Genomic DNA, 15,602 nt, shown 5'->3' with positions numbered 1-15,602 from the left:
AGTCATTTAGGGACAATTTGTTTCTACTGAACTAATAAGCCAACCGTATCACTCCCCAAAAGGAAGCGTGTATCTATAGGCACTTTCCCCCCGAACTAGGCTGATAGGGGGGGGGATTTGGTTTCACACCAAAAAGGATCTGGAACTAGTAGTTTGTGCAAACCTTTTCACCCGCAGATAGTCCCTGCTAGCGAGGTAATACTTTCCTGGGGAGGAAATGGTTCGTGGGTGTGTCGGCCAGGCTAACAATTTCTGATTGGCTGGGCGAATTGCAAACCACGCCCTGTAAAACTAAAAAAAGTTTTGTGAAGCCGCCATTTTATTTGCTCGCATTAGCCAAGCCCCCAGGAAGTGCGCCGGACTCAGATGAAAATATTCGTGCTGGCCAAACGGCGGTACTACACTTCCTTTTGGTTGCCAGGCCCGGAAACACTTTTTCCCATTGACTTACATGGGGAAAGAGTGGTCTGTAAATCGTTGGATAATTTTTTTTAAACTAAATAAACTACCCAGTATGAACACTTGTATAGCCCTTATTAAAAACATTCGTTCCTCAAGTTGTAAAAATGTGCTAATAACGTTATTCTGAGAGTTATTTCCCTCTGCATTATGAACGCGCATCTAACCCACGGGACCGCGCCGCCCGGCACGTTCATGTTACGTGTTCAGCACTACATGCGTTTATCTTTACCCATGGATGCACAATAAGAACGGACCCATATCGCCTTACTGCCAGCCCACGGAGCTGTAATAATGGATATATTGCACATGTTTGCTGTAATTCATCATTTGTAAAATATTATACTACATGGGCTGTATGATTAAATCTTGTACCGTAAATGTTGTATTAAATAAAGTTAATATTACCGACATAGATTAACGTCCCTGTAGCTTCTTATTGCACTAAGAAGCTTATTGCACTGTATATATATACATATATATATACAGTGCAATAATTCTTTCATGCTAAATGAAGCTCTGTTGCTTGGATATCACTAGATCCTGTTACAGCGTAATATAAAAGTACATAACGATTGATGTGTAAATTAGCATAATTACTAGCTAACCGCTAGCTGCTAACTGCCGCCTCGTTTATATCAAATCTATCATAATAACAAACCATTACCATGCTGTCATGAACGTGCGGTGCTGTTACGTGTACGCAAATTGACGTGCTTGATGTGAACGAGCATTTTGGGGGGCATGGTTAAAGTTGTGCATGCGCTATGAGCGCACATACGGGTACTTCTCAGGCATGCCGGGTAATCTGTGACGTTTCGCTCTCTCAAAAGTTGGGCCATTTTATCATCATGCGCGAATGAGCAACTCTCATAGGAATGAATGAGGCCCCGCCTCCCACGCTGTATCCAGTTCTTATTATACATCCATGGCATTAGCCCAGTGGTTCTCAAACTTTTTCTGTCATTCCCCACTTTGAACAGGTGGGCCTTTTCAAGCCCCACCTGTTCCTCATCGCTCCAATAAAATGGTAAGCCAAGCTTATTTTTTACAACTAGGCTACATTAAATAGATAAAAGTGTGTTGTTTTTTCTCTCTCTCTCTCTCTCTCTCTCTCTCTCTCTCTCTCTCTCTCTAAAAAATTATAATAAACATAGGCCTATTTGTAAAGTGGGGGGACACAAACGGGATTTCGAAAAGTGTCACGGTTAAACTCCTTATGAAGTGGTGAGGTGCCGCTCCACATTGCTTATTTGCTTTTCTTCCTGACTGCAACGCTGTTGTGTGTGAGAGCGTTTCACATGTGTGTATGAGAGATTTTTACATAGGCCTATGTCAGCGGCGCCGGATTCATTTCAGAAGTGGGGGGGGGGCAAAAAGTGCGTGTGTATGTGACATACTTGCCAACCCTCCCGATTTTCATTGCCCTCTCCCGGTTTCCTCCCGGGGTCATATTTATCCCGCATTTCTCCCGGTTTCTGACTAAATCTGATTTGTGAGTCACGACGACATGTTTCATTCTAACATAACGCTCCAAATGTTACTGTTTCCACTCGGACTTCAATATAGCTACACCATTGTTTGGTTTCCATGGTAACGCGTCTCTTTAGTAGCACGCGCAACTGAAAGTCTGAGAGGGTGTTCAGCATGGGGAGGAAGATAGTCACAGAAAACAGAACAAGAATGGACAACTCTGCTCACTCCTTTCCTGTAAATTAAACTATACAGGTCCAGCCCACATATGACAGCGCAGTTGCTCCATCATTCCATCACTTAGTTTTTCCTGCTCAATACGCTCTTGTTTGACAAGCTGAATGTTAACTGGTGTTTGATTGAAGTAAGCGCACTTTTTTTGAACATGTACACTCTCTGTGAAAATGAGACTTTTCGTGGCTGTCCAGGAGGCTTGGGCACTTTTTCCAGTTATTAACTCGGGTATTTACAAAGCAGTCATCTCCACATTTGGAGAAAGTTACAAGCCGTTTGACAGCAGCAAATCTGCATATTTCACAGAAGGCTCGTTTAGTGGTTTTGCAAAGAATTAACCACTCTCTGTTTTTGTACCATTCTGCATTGAAGTACCTTTCTCTTTGCCCAAACGATCTAGCGGTCTCCTTTTTATCTACAATTAGCTGTGCAGCTTTACCCGTCTCAATGTCCTGACAACAAACCTCCATGCAGTCGGAACCAGCCTGTTTCGGTTCACCGATGCCGACGGTTTTGACAGTCTCAACGGTCGCAGGGCTGCTGCTTTGGGGTTAATATGGCTGCGCTGGTTCTATGGTTGAAGGGACAGGCTCCGGAGTTGTGGATGTCAGGGATGTGACATTGAAGTTGCTGAAGTTCAGGGCTCGGATGAAACCCTCTGCCTTCTCCCCTGGCCGCTGGACCCGCTGGTGGAAACATGCCCTCTCGTGGATAACGTTCCTCCTCGGGAAAAAGTACTCGTTGAACTTTCCCACCACAACGGCAAAGTCATCGCCATCATCTTCTTCGGCAAAAGTGAACGACTTAAATATATTTTCAGCCTCGTTGCCCATGGCATAAATCAGGCAGCTCACCTGCACTCTCCCGTCATCTTTGTCGAGTTTAGTAGCGAGTCTGTACCGCTCAAAGTGTTGCCTCCATTCTGGCTATTCAGTCGGTTTATCAAAAGAAAAGTTCGCTGGGGGATTAAACTTGGCCATTCCGCCGTCTATATTCCTTTACTTTGTCTTATTTATTTCCTGTGACTCACAGGTCACTTCTGACACCATGTAGAATGATCGAGGGTCGAGTATCTTTTACGACTCAGGTTTATTCAACAGTAAGTCAAGACATTACAGTAGGCAGAAACATAACAACTGGCGGGCTTACTCTGTAGTAAAGCAGTCCTTCCCATGCCGTAAAGCATGTTGCAACACTGTCGTAACAGCCTTAACTCTGTATGCATTGCATGCATATGTGACAGTAAGTAACCAGCTTCATGGTAGTATCTATAATGGGGCTTTCACACCAACGCGGTTCCAGGGCCGGTTCGGAGCTAGAGCCTGAAAAGCACTGGTTTTTCCTGTTCACACCGCAGTGGAGCCGCCTCTAAGCTCCGGAATCCGGTTCGTTTCAAGCACCAAACATTTTTCGGTCTAGAAGCAAGAACCGCATACGTCACGCTTACGTCGGAGGGGGGGCGAGATTAACCTGAGCTAACAGTTAAAGGCGAGTACAGCAAATAAAAGTTGTAACCAGCAGTAGTGCTGAGCAAAGTGACTAGAACGCAAACACACACTTGTAAAAAAAAAACACACTTTATAAAGTCAGGCAACACTAACCAGGCTTCGTGTGATTCTGTTTATTTGTACCTTACTTTGACCATCCGTTCGCTGTTATTGATCATTGTGGAGAGCAGGCAGACGTTTTGTTTTGTATTATAGCAGCTATCGGATGGAATCAATACATGGGCTGCACAGGTTGTCATGTCCGACTATCACAAGTAGAATCATAATGAAAGATACGCCGGTAAAATGTGCCTGTAGAAAACGGCTTATGCCACAATAGGATAGCAACAAGTAGTCAAGATAGTCAGTTTAGCTTCGGTTGCTATGCTAACATCACCCATTTTATACCAGAGAAACTTTCATAACAGCGTTGTGATGCCAAACAGCGTCAATTCATACTGAAACACATTCACTTATGGGGAATTGGGGATATGTATCAGCTGCTTGTGTGACAGTCAGACAGTGAATACTTTACATCGGCCGCTGCCGTGTGAGCTAACCCGGAGCTAACGGGAGAATAAACTCCCGTGGAAGAGCAGCACTGCAGCGGTCGGTAAATGCCGCTGAAACACATTAATAAACAATGAACCACGGCACTCTGGAGAAAAATACAAGGGTTGAGAAGTAGTTATTTAATTTAATCTGGCTTCGTATGATTAAAAGCAACACGATCATCGACCCGACGAAGTCCCCCATTGTTGTTGTTGTAGTGAGCGCCGTAAGCGACGTAAACGGTGATGTCGTGACGCAGCAGCGGCAGCACCAGTCGGGCTCTGGGCGGTGTGAACAAAACGGGGGCTGAAAATAAAAACCGGTTCCGAACCAGAAAAGCTCTAGCACGGAGCTAGAACGGGAATCGCGTTGGTGTGAAAGCCCTATCAGTTAATATTTGTACCTTGCGAAGTTTATTGAACTCCACAATACATATCGTTAGAATTCGTTTTCTGAAAATGAGTTATTTAGCGAAAAACTATGTTTGTATGGCTGGTGACAGAATTCGACACACTGGTCAACTTTTTCTAACTTCTTCTAAATGGAAATAATGTCCAATTTCCAGAATTAGAGCTAATGATATCAACTGCGTATCATAAACATCGTCAACCTATGTGTGAGTTCCACTTTACTTCCACTTAGACCCATGCAGTAGTAAACAATACTCTGCGAGGAAGCAGCATCTAAAAACAAACACCTCCTCTTGCTCCCTTCACGCTGTCTCCCTGTTTCACACATAAACCTCCCACACATAACAGACTTAGTCATGTGTAGCCTTAAGTCTGGCACTCAGAGTGTGTGTGTGTGTGTGTGTATGTGTGTGTATGTGTGTGTATGTGTGTGTGTGTGTGTGTGTGTGTGTGTGTGTGTGTGTGTGTGGTGTGTGTGTGTGTGTGTGTGTGTGTGTGTGTGTGTGTGTGTGGTGTGTGTGTGTGTGTGTGTGTGTGTGTGTGTGTGTGTGTGTGTGCGCATGTGCAGGGCTATTTATTTGAATTTGCCTGATGTCACTTTCCTGTAACAACAAAGGTTAAATACAACCAAAAAAGGCAAGGGGAGACACTTTGACCGGGGGGACACCGCAACATCTCAAGTTCAAACGTACGTATATTGGGTTTGTTTCATAGAAGCATGTCATACAATTGCATATTTACTGACAGAACATCCTTATTAGGATTAATTTTTTGGCTTTGGTTTCTGTGACCTCATCCTGCCGACATTTTCTCTGGTTTCCTCCACCTGACCTTGAATGGCAGCAGGAAGTGTCCTGATTCAACTGTCAGCCCCGATCACACACTAGCTGCTCATTCGGTTTCACACATGGACACAGACATTTCTCCGTCAAACATGCACGATCACACAAACACACACACACACACGAGTGGAAAAAACACATACACAGAAGCTAAACTGGAGCGTTCAAAAGGCCTCAGGCTCGCTTGCAAATTCACATGCACGGTTTTGTGCCACAAATTCCCACGAAAACACACACAGTGCTTCTCTGTCAAAGACACACACTGCACACAGAAAGCGTGGGCGAACACACACATACAGATCTTTTTCAGCCTTTAAATGTGTTTATGATCTCGTGCAATTTTGTCATTACGGCTCTTTTATTGGATCTAAAATTGCGAAAGCACGTCCCTCATGCAGGAAGCTATATTAGCACAAATTCATATTATTGTTGTTGGTTTTTATTTTGTTGGTACTCATTGATGTCTGGTTTATTGCCCAACGCAAAGGAAACATGCATTATAATCTAAATGGAATATGCATTAATATTATATGATAAAATCCAAAATTTGAGTAGTTATAATTATTGGATTATTACATTTTTTTGCTTAATAACTACTGTTGGTCTATCAATACCATGTAAGACCACACCTGATATTGTGTGGGAATTTGACATGTATTTTACAAAATGCAGAACTACTCTGCAAGTTTTAAACTTGCTAGATTTTCTTTTCAGAAAAGAATTTATTGGTGGTTGAATGTGAAAAATGTCATGGTACTTTATACAATAAATACTTTATTATATGTTTTGTATAATGTGCAACAACAGAGAGATTGATGCTATATTATCAGACTGTAAACAGTTTGATAACAGTCTTGTTGTAACTATTTTCCTCTTTTAAAGCTGAGAATGCCACAGTGCCTCTTCAGTGTTTTCTGTGATGGAAAAACAGTCCCACAATTTGAATTGAGCTTTACACAAGAAGCATTTTAAAGCAGAAACTTACCACATGGAGAATCTTGTTCTCTGTCTCGTACACAGTGCAATCCTGTAAAACGAGAGGAATACAGAAAAAGAGAGAAGAAGGAAACATGAGATGGAGAAAGCATCTATGTGAACATCCGCACGGAAGACAAATGAGACAGCAGAGGGAATGATGGATGACTTTTTCTTTCTATGGAGAACATCAGCAGTCAGCTATTTCATTTTCTAACCGTGCGCATTATGCATATTACTTTATAATCTAGGCAGACTAAAACATTGGATGACCAGTTCTGGATCTACTCTGCTTCACGAGCCTCCGCAGGATTTAGACACTACATTATTTGAACATGACAGATTGTTATTTAAGGATAGCTGATAGTTAATCTATTTCTGGGAAAGCAGCCCACTGAATCCACCAGATGTGCATGGTGGTGGTTTATTCATCCGTTTGATGCATTAGTGCGGGCGGTGCTGCCACCTTTGTCTGTCTCGCTGCACCCTGGCAGCCACATGTTCATTTGGCCCATTGTCGTACCACGGTGGCCCCTTCCTCCTCCCTCTCCTCTGGCCCTTTTAAAGAGGGGATGGGTTTTATCTGCTCGGCTCCAGGACTCACTCCGGGCACACGTACAAACACACTCTCACACACTCTGAGCAGGCTCTTACAGGAAGGATGTGGATGGAGTCCAGGAGAGCAGACATACTTTCTGTCCAAACAATGAGATTTCTGCAGTATCAGAGTGGTGGTGTGACACTACAGGCAAAACCATTGTTTGTCCATGAACTAGTCCATTTAAGCGTTTAAGCTGTCTTTTTTCAGACTAGTGGAAAGGAAACATCCAAAAATAATACTTTAGGTGTTTATTGAACTGATATTGTCTATTTGCCTGTCTAGATTTCTCCTAAAAATACAACAGCATTAGACAATGCCTCATCAGAAACCACAATAAGTCATTGTGTAAGTAAGTAAAGTAAACAACTTCATGGTAGTATTTCTTAGTTAATCTTTGGACCATGTAAAGTTATTGAACTCCACAATAAAAAAAGAAAATGTCTTTAGAGGTGGTTTTCTCGAGTTATTTAGTGAAAATTGATGTTTTAAATGGCTGTTGACAAAATCCCAGAATAGAGATATTTTCTCTACAAAAGTGCTTGACTCAAATAAGTCAACATTCTGTAATCAAACAATTATTTAGAACCAATGCTCCAGAAATGTATAAAATGAGCACATATTTAGCAAGATAATACCTCATTTGCACATTTCAAAATAATAGTTAATAAGGCCTGTCATACAAAAAAGAATGGTCTTTATTTAAGTAATGAACTGTAGAAGTTGTATGGTGATAGCTATTAGTTAAATATGTGTTTATATATATATTGATCCGTAGTGTCATATCCATAGAAATAGAATAGGAGATGTTTGGACATTGCCATTAATCAATGTAGAGTGGTCAGAGTGTCGGCCATTTGTATGTGTATCATTGCCACTGCATATTGAGGGAAATTAGTAAAATGAACAACTTAATGCAAACATAACCATTGACGTTACTCTCACAAGATTTAGCCAACTAGTCAGCTTTTAGCTAACTAGCCATCTAGGTTGCTAATTTTACCAAGCTTCCAGACTTTGTTACACTGATAACAAAAAATAAGCCAAAGAACAATCCCTAACCCTAACCCACTGGGTGTAGTTGTTCCTCTGCCTCATTCCCTACTGTCTAAAACTGACAAGCTAACGTGCTAGCTAGCCCACCATCTGTCTCCTGAGCTTGGTGTGCTCTCTTCCTGGCAAACTGCAAACACACCTTACGACACCACTGAAGTGTGCTGTCCTCAAAGATGATAGCTAGATTTGCCTAGCATCAGGAAATGACGGGATGGGAAATGGCTCCACCAGGGCCCACAAGTTAAAGAGTGGTTGTGGTCTAACAGTGAGTCATTGAGAAATGTGCCTAAGGCAGCTGGCATATGTTCCACTTATTGTCTATAGTGAGTAAATGAGTTATAGACTAGAAAACACTGTATTGATGCTACCAATACAAACACGATTAAGTTCTGACCTTTATTTTATTAGCGTAACTTATACTGTATGAATATTGCAATGAGTAATGCATGCACCCCCATGTGTTTGTGAGTATTTGTGAAATCACCTGTTGTACGATGGTGGTTAATTCTAAGCAGAGCTGCACAATGTTGTTCTTCAGTAACGAATACTCTGTCACACTGGCAAATGGAGACCTGAAAGGCAAAAATAGAGATCATGATCAGACAAATGCATCTGAAACCGTAAACATGTGGTAAACGTTTGTAGAACTTTGGATACAATTATCGTTATGATCTTATTCTACATTTCGTTATTTTTATCATCAAAAGTTCCTGTGGTGGAGAATTATGTTTTCCTCCTATTCTTCTTTTTTTTTAGTGCCTCATTTTTGTAAAGAGTTTACTGTAGATGTTTTTTTGTGATTCTTTTAGTACTATACTTTTTTTTTAAATGTCTGAAAAAAAGTAATCTAAGGTCTCACAACCACTCTATAATGAATGTGAACAAAAGCATATTGGGCCATTCTATAAAAATAAATGAGCGCATTTCTGTTTTGAGGAGGTGATGTTTGCTTGGTGTTTTTATTTTGTTGCATTCATTTATTTGCTAAGTAAGTCTGTGATTCTAAAAGCTGTAACAGGGCAGTGGAGGACAATAAAAGCTGTTCTGTTTTCCTCTCAGAGCACATGAGCATGTGATTCAGACATACAACAATATTTAGTTTTATATCACGGCCAGAAGTCGATGCAGCCAAGAAATCTTCTAAAGCTCAAACATTGCTTTATTTGTATGTGTCCTCAGTTTCATCCGGCTCCATCAGCTGCACTTATGTCAGGAACAACATCAAAAACAATCCTCTTTACCCATGTATTACTGATTTTACCATATCATGTGAGTTAATAAGGTTTTATTGTTGTTTAACTTTTGTTTCAGAAGGAGGTTGTAATGTGTTCTTATTATTTTGTCCACTGCCTGGTTTGCCATTTGTAATAAAATAACTAACACTAAAACATCAATAGGCCTATAGGATTTACATATTTATTTTATGTGATCATTACATTAGATTATGATACCAAATACACAGCGAGAACAATATGGGGTTAATATCTTGGACACTGGGGATCGAACCACTGATATTCTGATTATAGATGCACATTAAACCCTTCATCCCTACTTTATTTAAATTCTCTTAAAAATGTATGGTCAAATAAATGTTACCTGTCGAGCCAGGCTAGCAGGTTCTTGGCTGCACCGATCAGGTCCACCACGGAGGTGAGGAAGTCGTTGGGTAGCCTCCGGGAAGCTCGTCCGTCGTAGTGCCCGCCCCTCCGCCGGCCCAGGATGAAGTTCTGGAGGTTTTTCGCCGAAGCATTCAGCTTGTGTGACAAAGTTCTGAGGTTCTCCGTCTCTAGGCCATAGTTCTGGAGGACAAACAGAGGGATTCGTTTTAGAAGTAGAACCACATGCAGGTGTTGCTGCTGCTAAGCTACAGTAACATGCTACTTTTGTTGCGCAGTCTGCATCAAAGACATTGGCTTTAGGTTACTTCTGGCAGGGATATATTTGATCAATGGTTAAAGAAATAGTTGTGGAAACTTTCTGTGAGTTAGATAAGATGATTGATACCGCTCTTTTATATATCTGTCAGTCTCTATTGAGTTGAAGTCAAGCTGTGGTTAGCTTAGCCCGCACTTGACTTTAAGTATCCACAAGTAAACACAAAAGAATAACATAAAACCGCTGTAATAAATACTTTAACATTGATCTTTCTAAATATGGATTACCTTTTGACAAGTTGTATGGGTTTAAGCACTAAAAGTAGCTACAGTCATTACACTTTTTTGTAAGTGGAAAGACCTGAAATTAGAATAACTCTCTCGGAATATCCATTAGCATTTTACATATAACCTATATATATATATATATATATATAGCCACTCTGCACGCTAATACAAGAACACCAAGCTGGTTGAGCATCCCATTACTGCACCGTGACCCTTTTAGATAAACACACACACACACACATACACACAAACACACACACATAGACCCACTGAGCCACATTGCGCTCGGCATCCCAAGGCACCTCCAGTCATGTCCTGCCTGACAGAGCCTGATTCCTGCTGACAAAGGCCACACACACACACACACACACACACACACACACACACACACACACACACACACACACACACACACACACACACACACACACACACACACACACACACACACACACACACACGCACACACACACTTAAACCCGTAAAGTCAGATGCACACACTCAGCTAGACGTATCCATTCCTCCTCTGCCTCTAGATCTTTTCTACACAGTCACGACGACCACAGCGACTATAAAGGAGCGAGGGGTTTCAGCAGTGGCAGCAGAGAGGGAGAGAATAGAGGAACTAAAGAGGCAGAAGACAAGAGGGAGAGAGAGATGGGGAGCGCCCGGCTATGCTTCTCTGTGAAAACTGGGTCATGCAGACACTGTGTTCCGTATAATCTCCTGTATTCTGTGGGAAATGTAGATGTATACGTGAACTTGGAGTGCACATGTTTGCACAGCTGTAATTAGCATGTCCTGTGATCCGATCTGAAGCCCTGTGTGTGTCTCTCTCCAGGGGACGGAGTGCCGAGATGAAGGGGGGGGGACAAATAATGCCCACGCTGTGAGGACTGTCTGCGTGTGTGGAGAAGGAGAGGGAAATAATTTGAGCGGTGCGTGCATGTGCGTGTCAAATCAATACAGTAAGAGGGCGATGCCATTAAGCAACCACCCCCCCAACCCACCCTCGTCCACCTTCATGTCGATGTGGTTGCCATAGCAGCCATGTGTGGAGTGGCCTCTCCTCTACGATGATATCTCCACTATTGTTCACAGAATCGCACTCATACACTGGTTATGAAATGTTTCGGCCACACACAGGAATCATTTTCCTTTTCAATCCTCCAACATTAATCAGTCTCGCTCCACTGTACATTCACTTAAATGGAGAGCATCTAATGGCTATTAATCAAGAGGACTATTGATCGTGTGTGTGTGGTGTGTGTGTGTGTGTGTGTGTGTGTGTGTGTGTGTGTGTGTGTGTGTGTGTGTGTGTGTGTGTGTGTGTGTGTGTGTGTGTGTGTGTGTGTGTGTGTGTGTGTGTGTGTGTGTGTGTGTGGCTCACAGCTGGGAGGATCTGTGTTCACTGCTCATCTCAACCACATGAGATTTGAATAATGATTGCATTTTTAATCTACTGCAGGATCTTTCTCGGTAACAAGTCCAGCTATGAGGCATTTTCTCATTTTGATTTTACAAAATATCTATTTACAGTCTTCAGTCATTATCGTCCTTCTGTATGGCATCATCTACCACATGGAAAAAGTAAGTAAGTATCAATATTTTCATATTTTATATTTTCCTTATTATATTATTTGTTTTACATGTACTACCTTCTTATCTGACCTCTTTTGTTTGTGTCTTGTGTAATGCTTTCCCTTGTTTTGATTTTCAACATTAAGTCTTAGTACCCTCATTTATTTATACCTTATTCTGTTATTCTATTTTATTGATATACCTTCTTAGGATATTTGTTTTTATCATACCATTTTACATGTGTTGTTATCATATATATTTTTGTAATTTCATGATTTATGCCTTTTGAATTTGTATTATTTATAAAGCACATTTATTACATATATTAATAAACTTGACTACAGTTTAAATAAGCAGCTTATAGAATAAAAGAAGGGCTGTTTCAAGCAGCTTAACACCAGAATACACATTATGATACATGGTTTGATTTGTTTGTAACAACCTTTTTTCAAGGGAGTTTCTCAAACAAGTGTTTTAATGTAGAAAGGGTTCCCCTTAGGAATCAACAACTAACCCAAGAAAACAAATTATTAGACGATCAACCGAAGACAAAAAATCCCTTAGATCTAAACACATAGGCACACGCACATGCAAAACAAACAAGACAATTGAATCTTTCTTGTATGGGACATATGAGGACTACAAATATACATTTTGGGCAACTATTTAATAACTTTCAAGTAACTGACAGAATTTTAGAAGAGTCTGAAGGGTGGCACAGAAAAGGAACCAAAACAGAAAGCTGACTCATCTGTTTGAAAGAGATCCGGGAGGAGATGACAGCATGAAGCAATTCCTCTGAACAAAACCAGAACAAAAGTATAACATTATAAAGCTACCTAATTATTATAGTATTATGGATAAAGCCAAGCTATATTGAGTTTTTGTTCTGCCTGTTTGCATGGTTTTTTTCTCAGTCAGATTGATTAAAAACTGTAAATCCCTGATAGATACTGTATTAAAGTGTTTGTATCAGAACGCTGGCATCATACAAAGACTGTCGGTGGAAATAATCATTCACTTGTCTTAACTTCAATAAGTTTTACAAAGATAATACACTTACAATTGACCATAGTGTGTGGCAAACTGTGGCCTGACTATGATGATTGTATGTATTTGCTCAGTTTCTACATTGTTGTATGCAACTTTAATACAATGATACATAAAGTGTCTTTTAACACAGATGTTGGGATGAGAAGTCCATTGATTTTTAAATGATGCCCATTATTTAGCATTGGTAGATAAAAGGTCACAGCGCATACAGGATAACCGCAATGTCCCAGGTTTGATTCCCGCTTTGGGGCCTTTTGAGGCATGTCAAACCTATATCTCCTTATTTTACACTCTCCTCTGTCAAATAAAGGCGAAAAAGGCCACACAAAAAAAGGTTGGGCCCATTTCCCAACACATCTTTCTGAAAATGCACTGCACCCACAGAAACCTACTTAGCATAAAGGCTGGGGGCAAAAACTTGAATGCATAAAAGAAGAGACTTTTCTCCACATTCACAGCGAGACTGAGAGCTCAGTCAGCGCTTGAAACTTTGCATTGATCCAGGGCCACGGAAGTTCCCATATTCTTTGACTGCAGAAAGTCCAGAAAGTCGTAACGGTTGAGCCAGGGGAAAAGGGTTTTGCTTTCCTCATGATGGATTATATTGCTGACCACAGTGAATTATCCAAATACTCTACAGGTCTACACGTACTTGCTTCCCTGTGGAACTTGGAGAGAAACGTTAATGAAGGTAGGAGGTCAGTTGAGAATTGCTTTCTTAAAGGATCATTTTGATTTATTATAGCTAAGGTCTTATTTTTGCACTTTTGAACTTAATTTATATTGATTTTACTCAACATAATAATTGCTGAGATGAGATCTAGAAAACACTTTGTCTGCTAGGTCCAACGGGGCAATACATGAGCTGTAGAAACCAAAGTCGGACACAAAAATGCTTGTAATAATCCCTTTTTTTATGTCAATACATATATAATGTTAAAAATCTTGAATCACCTGCCACAAAAGCTCGATTGAGGCTGAGAGGACTATTCTTTATTATTGAATGGTCTTTCATGCTTTTATATTATGAAAAAATGGTTTTGTGTTTATGTTCCTCAACCAGTTTGACTACTAAGAGGTTAAAAGAGACAAAAGATTATGGAGCAATAGTTCAATAAGATTAGTAAAAATCACCAGTCATTGGTAAACAAAACTTGAAGAATAGCTTTAAAATGGTTGCAGATATATATAGGAACAGGTTAGGGTTGGGCAATTGGACAAATTCATCGTCTTTCTGCAATTGTTGCTGAAAGTGGCTAGTTGGAATATTTCAACATATCGCCCAACCTCAGAAGAGGTTCCTGTTTCAGTGTCAAGTGCACAATATTGCCTTCAAAAAGCTGTAATGGTTACTTCAGGAATAGCTCTTCTTCACACTTCACATTATGAGTGTTAATCTAGAGTTTAGATTTAGAGATTTTTAGGGTCATCAGGATCAGCTGAACATACTTTGACTGACAAGACTCAACCTAATCAATCTAACCACTTAAAAGATTGCAGAGGGCCCCCAAAATAACAACCCTCCGGAAAGAAAGAGCCCAATTACAAAGTTGTCGTTCTATATTGATATCAGGTCAATCACGCATCTTTGGACAGGAAATTATTACACATTTTGGACAGTAATGATGGTCAACATTTCATCCCCAGATGCCGATGTGTTCCCAGAATGTACTTGGTGAGTACACTGTTGTTTAATCTGATGGGAATGATAGCTAGAACTACAAAAAGTTGAACCTGAGTTGTTATAAACTGGAATCATCATTCAATGCTACTCACAGCAGTGGTTTTAGTGATACATCTTGTATACCTGGCATCCCTATGTGTGTACAGTGGTTCCAGTTCCAGGACATATGGTGGTGATTGCTGCTCTGGGACACTCATTCCCATGCTGGAACGTTTGAATGAAGAGGTGCTGATTAGCACACACACACAGACACACCCACTCTTTCTCACAACCATTCAAACAGCCCTAACTAATCCAGCCATGTGTGCCTGGGAGATAAGGTGCATCCTGCATACTCTTTCTACATACTCTCTCTCTTCCTCTTCCTTTTCCTCTTCCTCTTCCTCTTCCTCTTCCTCTTCCTCCCTCTCGCTCTGCCTTCGTCTCTGTCTCTTTCTCTCTCTGGGAGAGTAGCCCCTAATTCCCCCTAATTCCGTAATCCTGAGCAGGGCCACTGCCCATACAGTCCGCAGTGACCAAGGCAGAACACAAAGCAGGGCCCAGATGATGGAGGAGTTTTAAAGCCATTTCCTAAGCCAATATCAATGACCGGTGGGGGGAAATAAACAACAACAAGTTTATAAATCTTTCTACCTGTGAGAATTTATTTAGCAGTTTCATGAATGCACTCTGAATTGATCTTAAAATATACATAAAGCCTTTTTATAACCGTATTCATTCTAAAATCCAATAGGGGATATATAGAGAATGCTTAGGCTTAGCTAGATTGACACTAGTGTCAATGTGATACCTCAGTCTGACCAATGTGATCAGTCTGACCACAAAATAATTTCTTTTAATTGTATTTCCCAAAAAAAAGAGGACGACATGAAATCTTGTCTAAGCATCTTGCATACAACTGTCTAAAATGAGCATAAATGGAGCCAAGCTAGTTCAGGCACTCAAGCTACAATAATAGATTTACACGTGACATGCCTTACCCCCTTATGCCACCAACCAAACAAACAAATTCTCATAAATCTGGCGCTCTATTTAG

At 40.8% G+C, this 15,602-nt stretch overlaps 1 protein-coding gene across 1 annotated transcript in view; it reads right to left on the bottom strand.

The window, feature by feature from the left end:
* The window catches only part of si:ch211-26b3.4 (connector enhancer of kinase suppressor of ras 2), a 75,438-nt gene that overhangs the window by 37,268 nt on the left and 22,568 nt on the right, over positions 1 to 15,602 (bottom strand). Inside the window, exons 3-5 of the mRNA XM_034121257.1 lie at positions 9,683 to 9,885; positions 8,571 to 8,658; positions 6,443 to 6,484 (exon numbers count right to left, since the gene is read on the bottom strand). Coding sequence (XP_033977148.1) covers positions 6,443 to 6,484; positions 8,571 to 8,658; positions 9,683 to 9,885 — 333 coding nt within the window. The remainder of the gene's footprint in view (positions 1 to 6,442; positions 6,485 to 8,570; positions 8,659 to 9,682; positions 9,886 to 15,602) is intronic.

Source organism: Trematomus bernacchii, unplaced genomic scaffold (genome assembly GCF_902827165.1).
Source record: "Trematomus bernacchii unplaced genomic scaffold, fTreBer1.1, whole genome shotgun sequence".
NCBI lineage: Eukaryota > Metazoa > Chordata > Actinopteri > Perciformes > Nototheniidae > Trematomus > Trematomus bernacchii.
The sequence above is the reverse complement of the archived record's forward strand: the minus strand, read 5'-3'. Positions and strand labels throughout refer to the sequence as shown.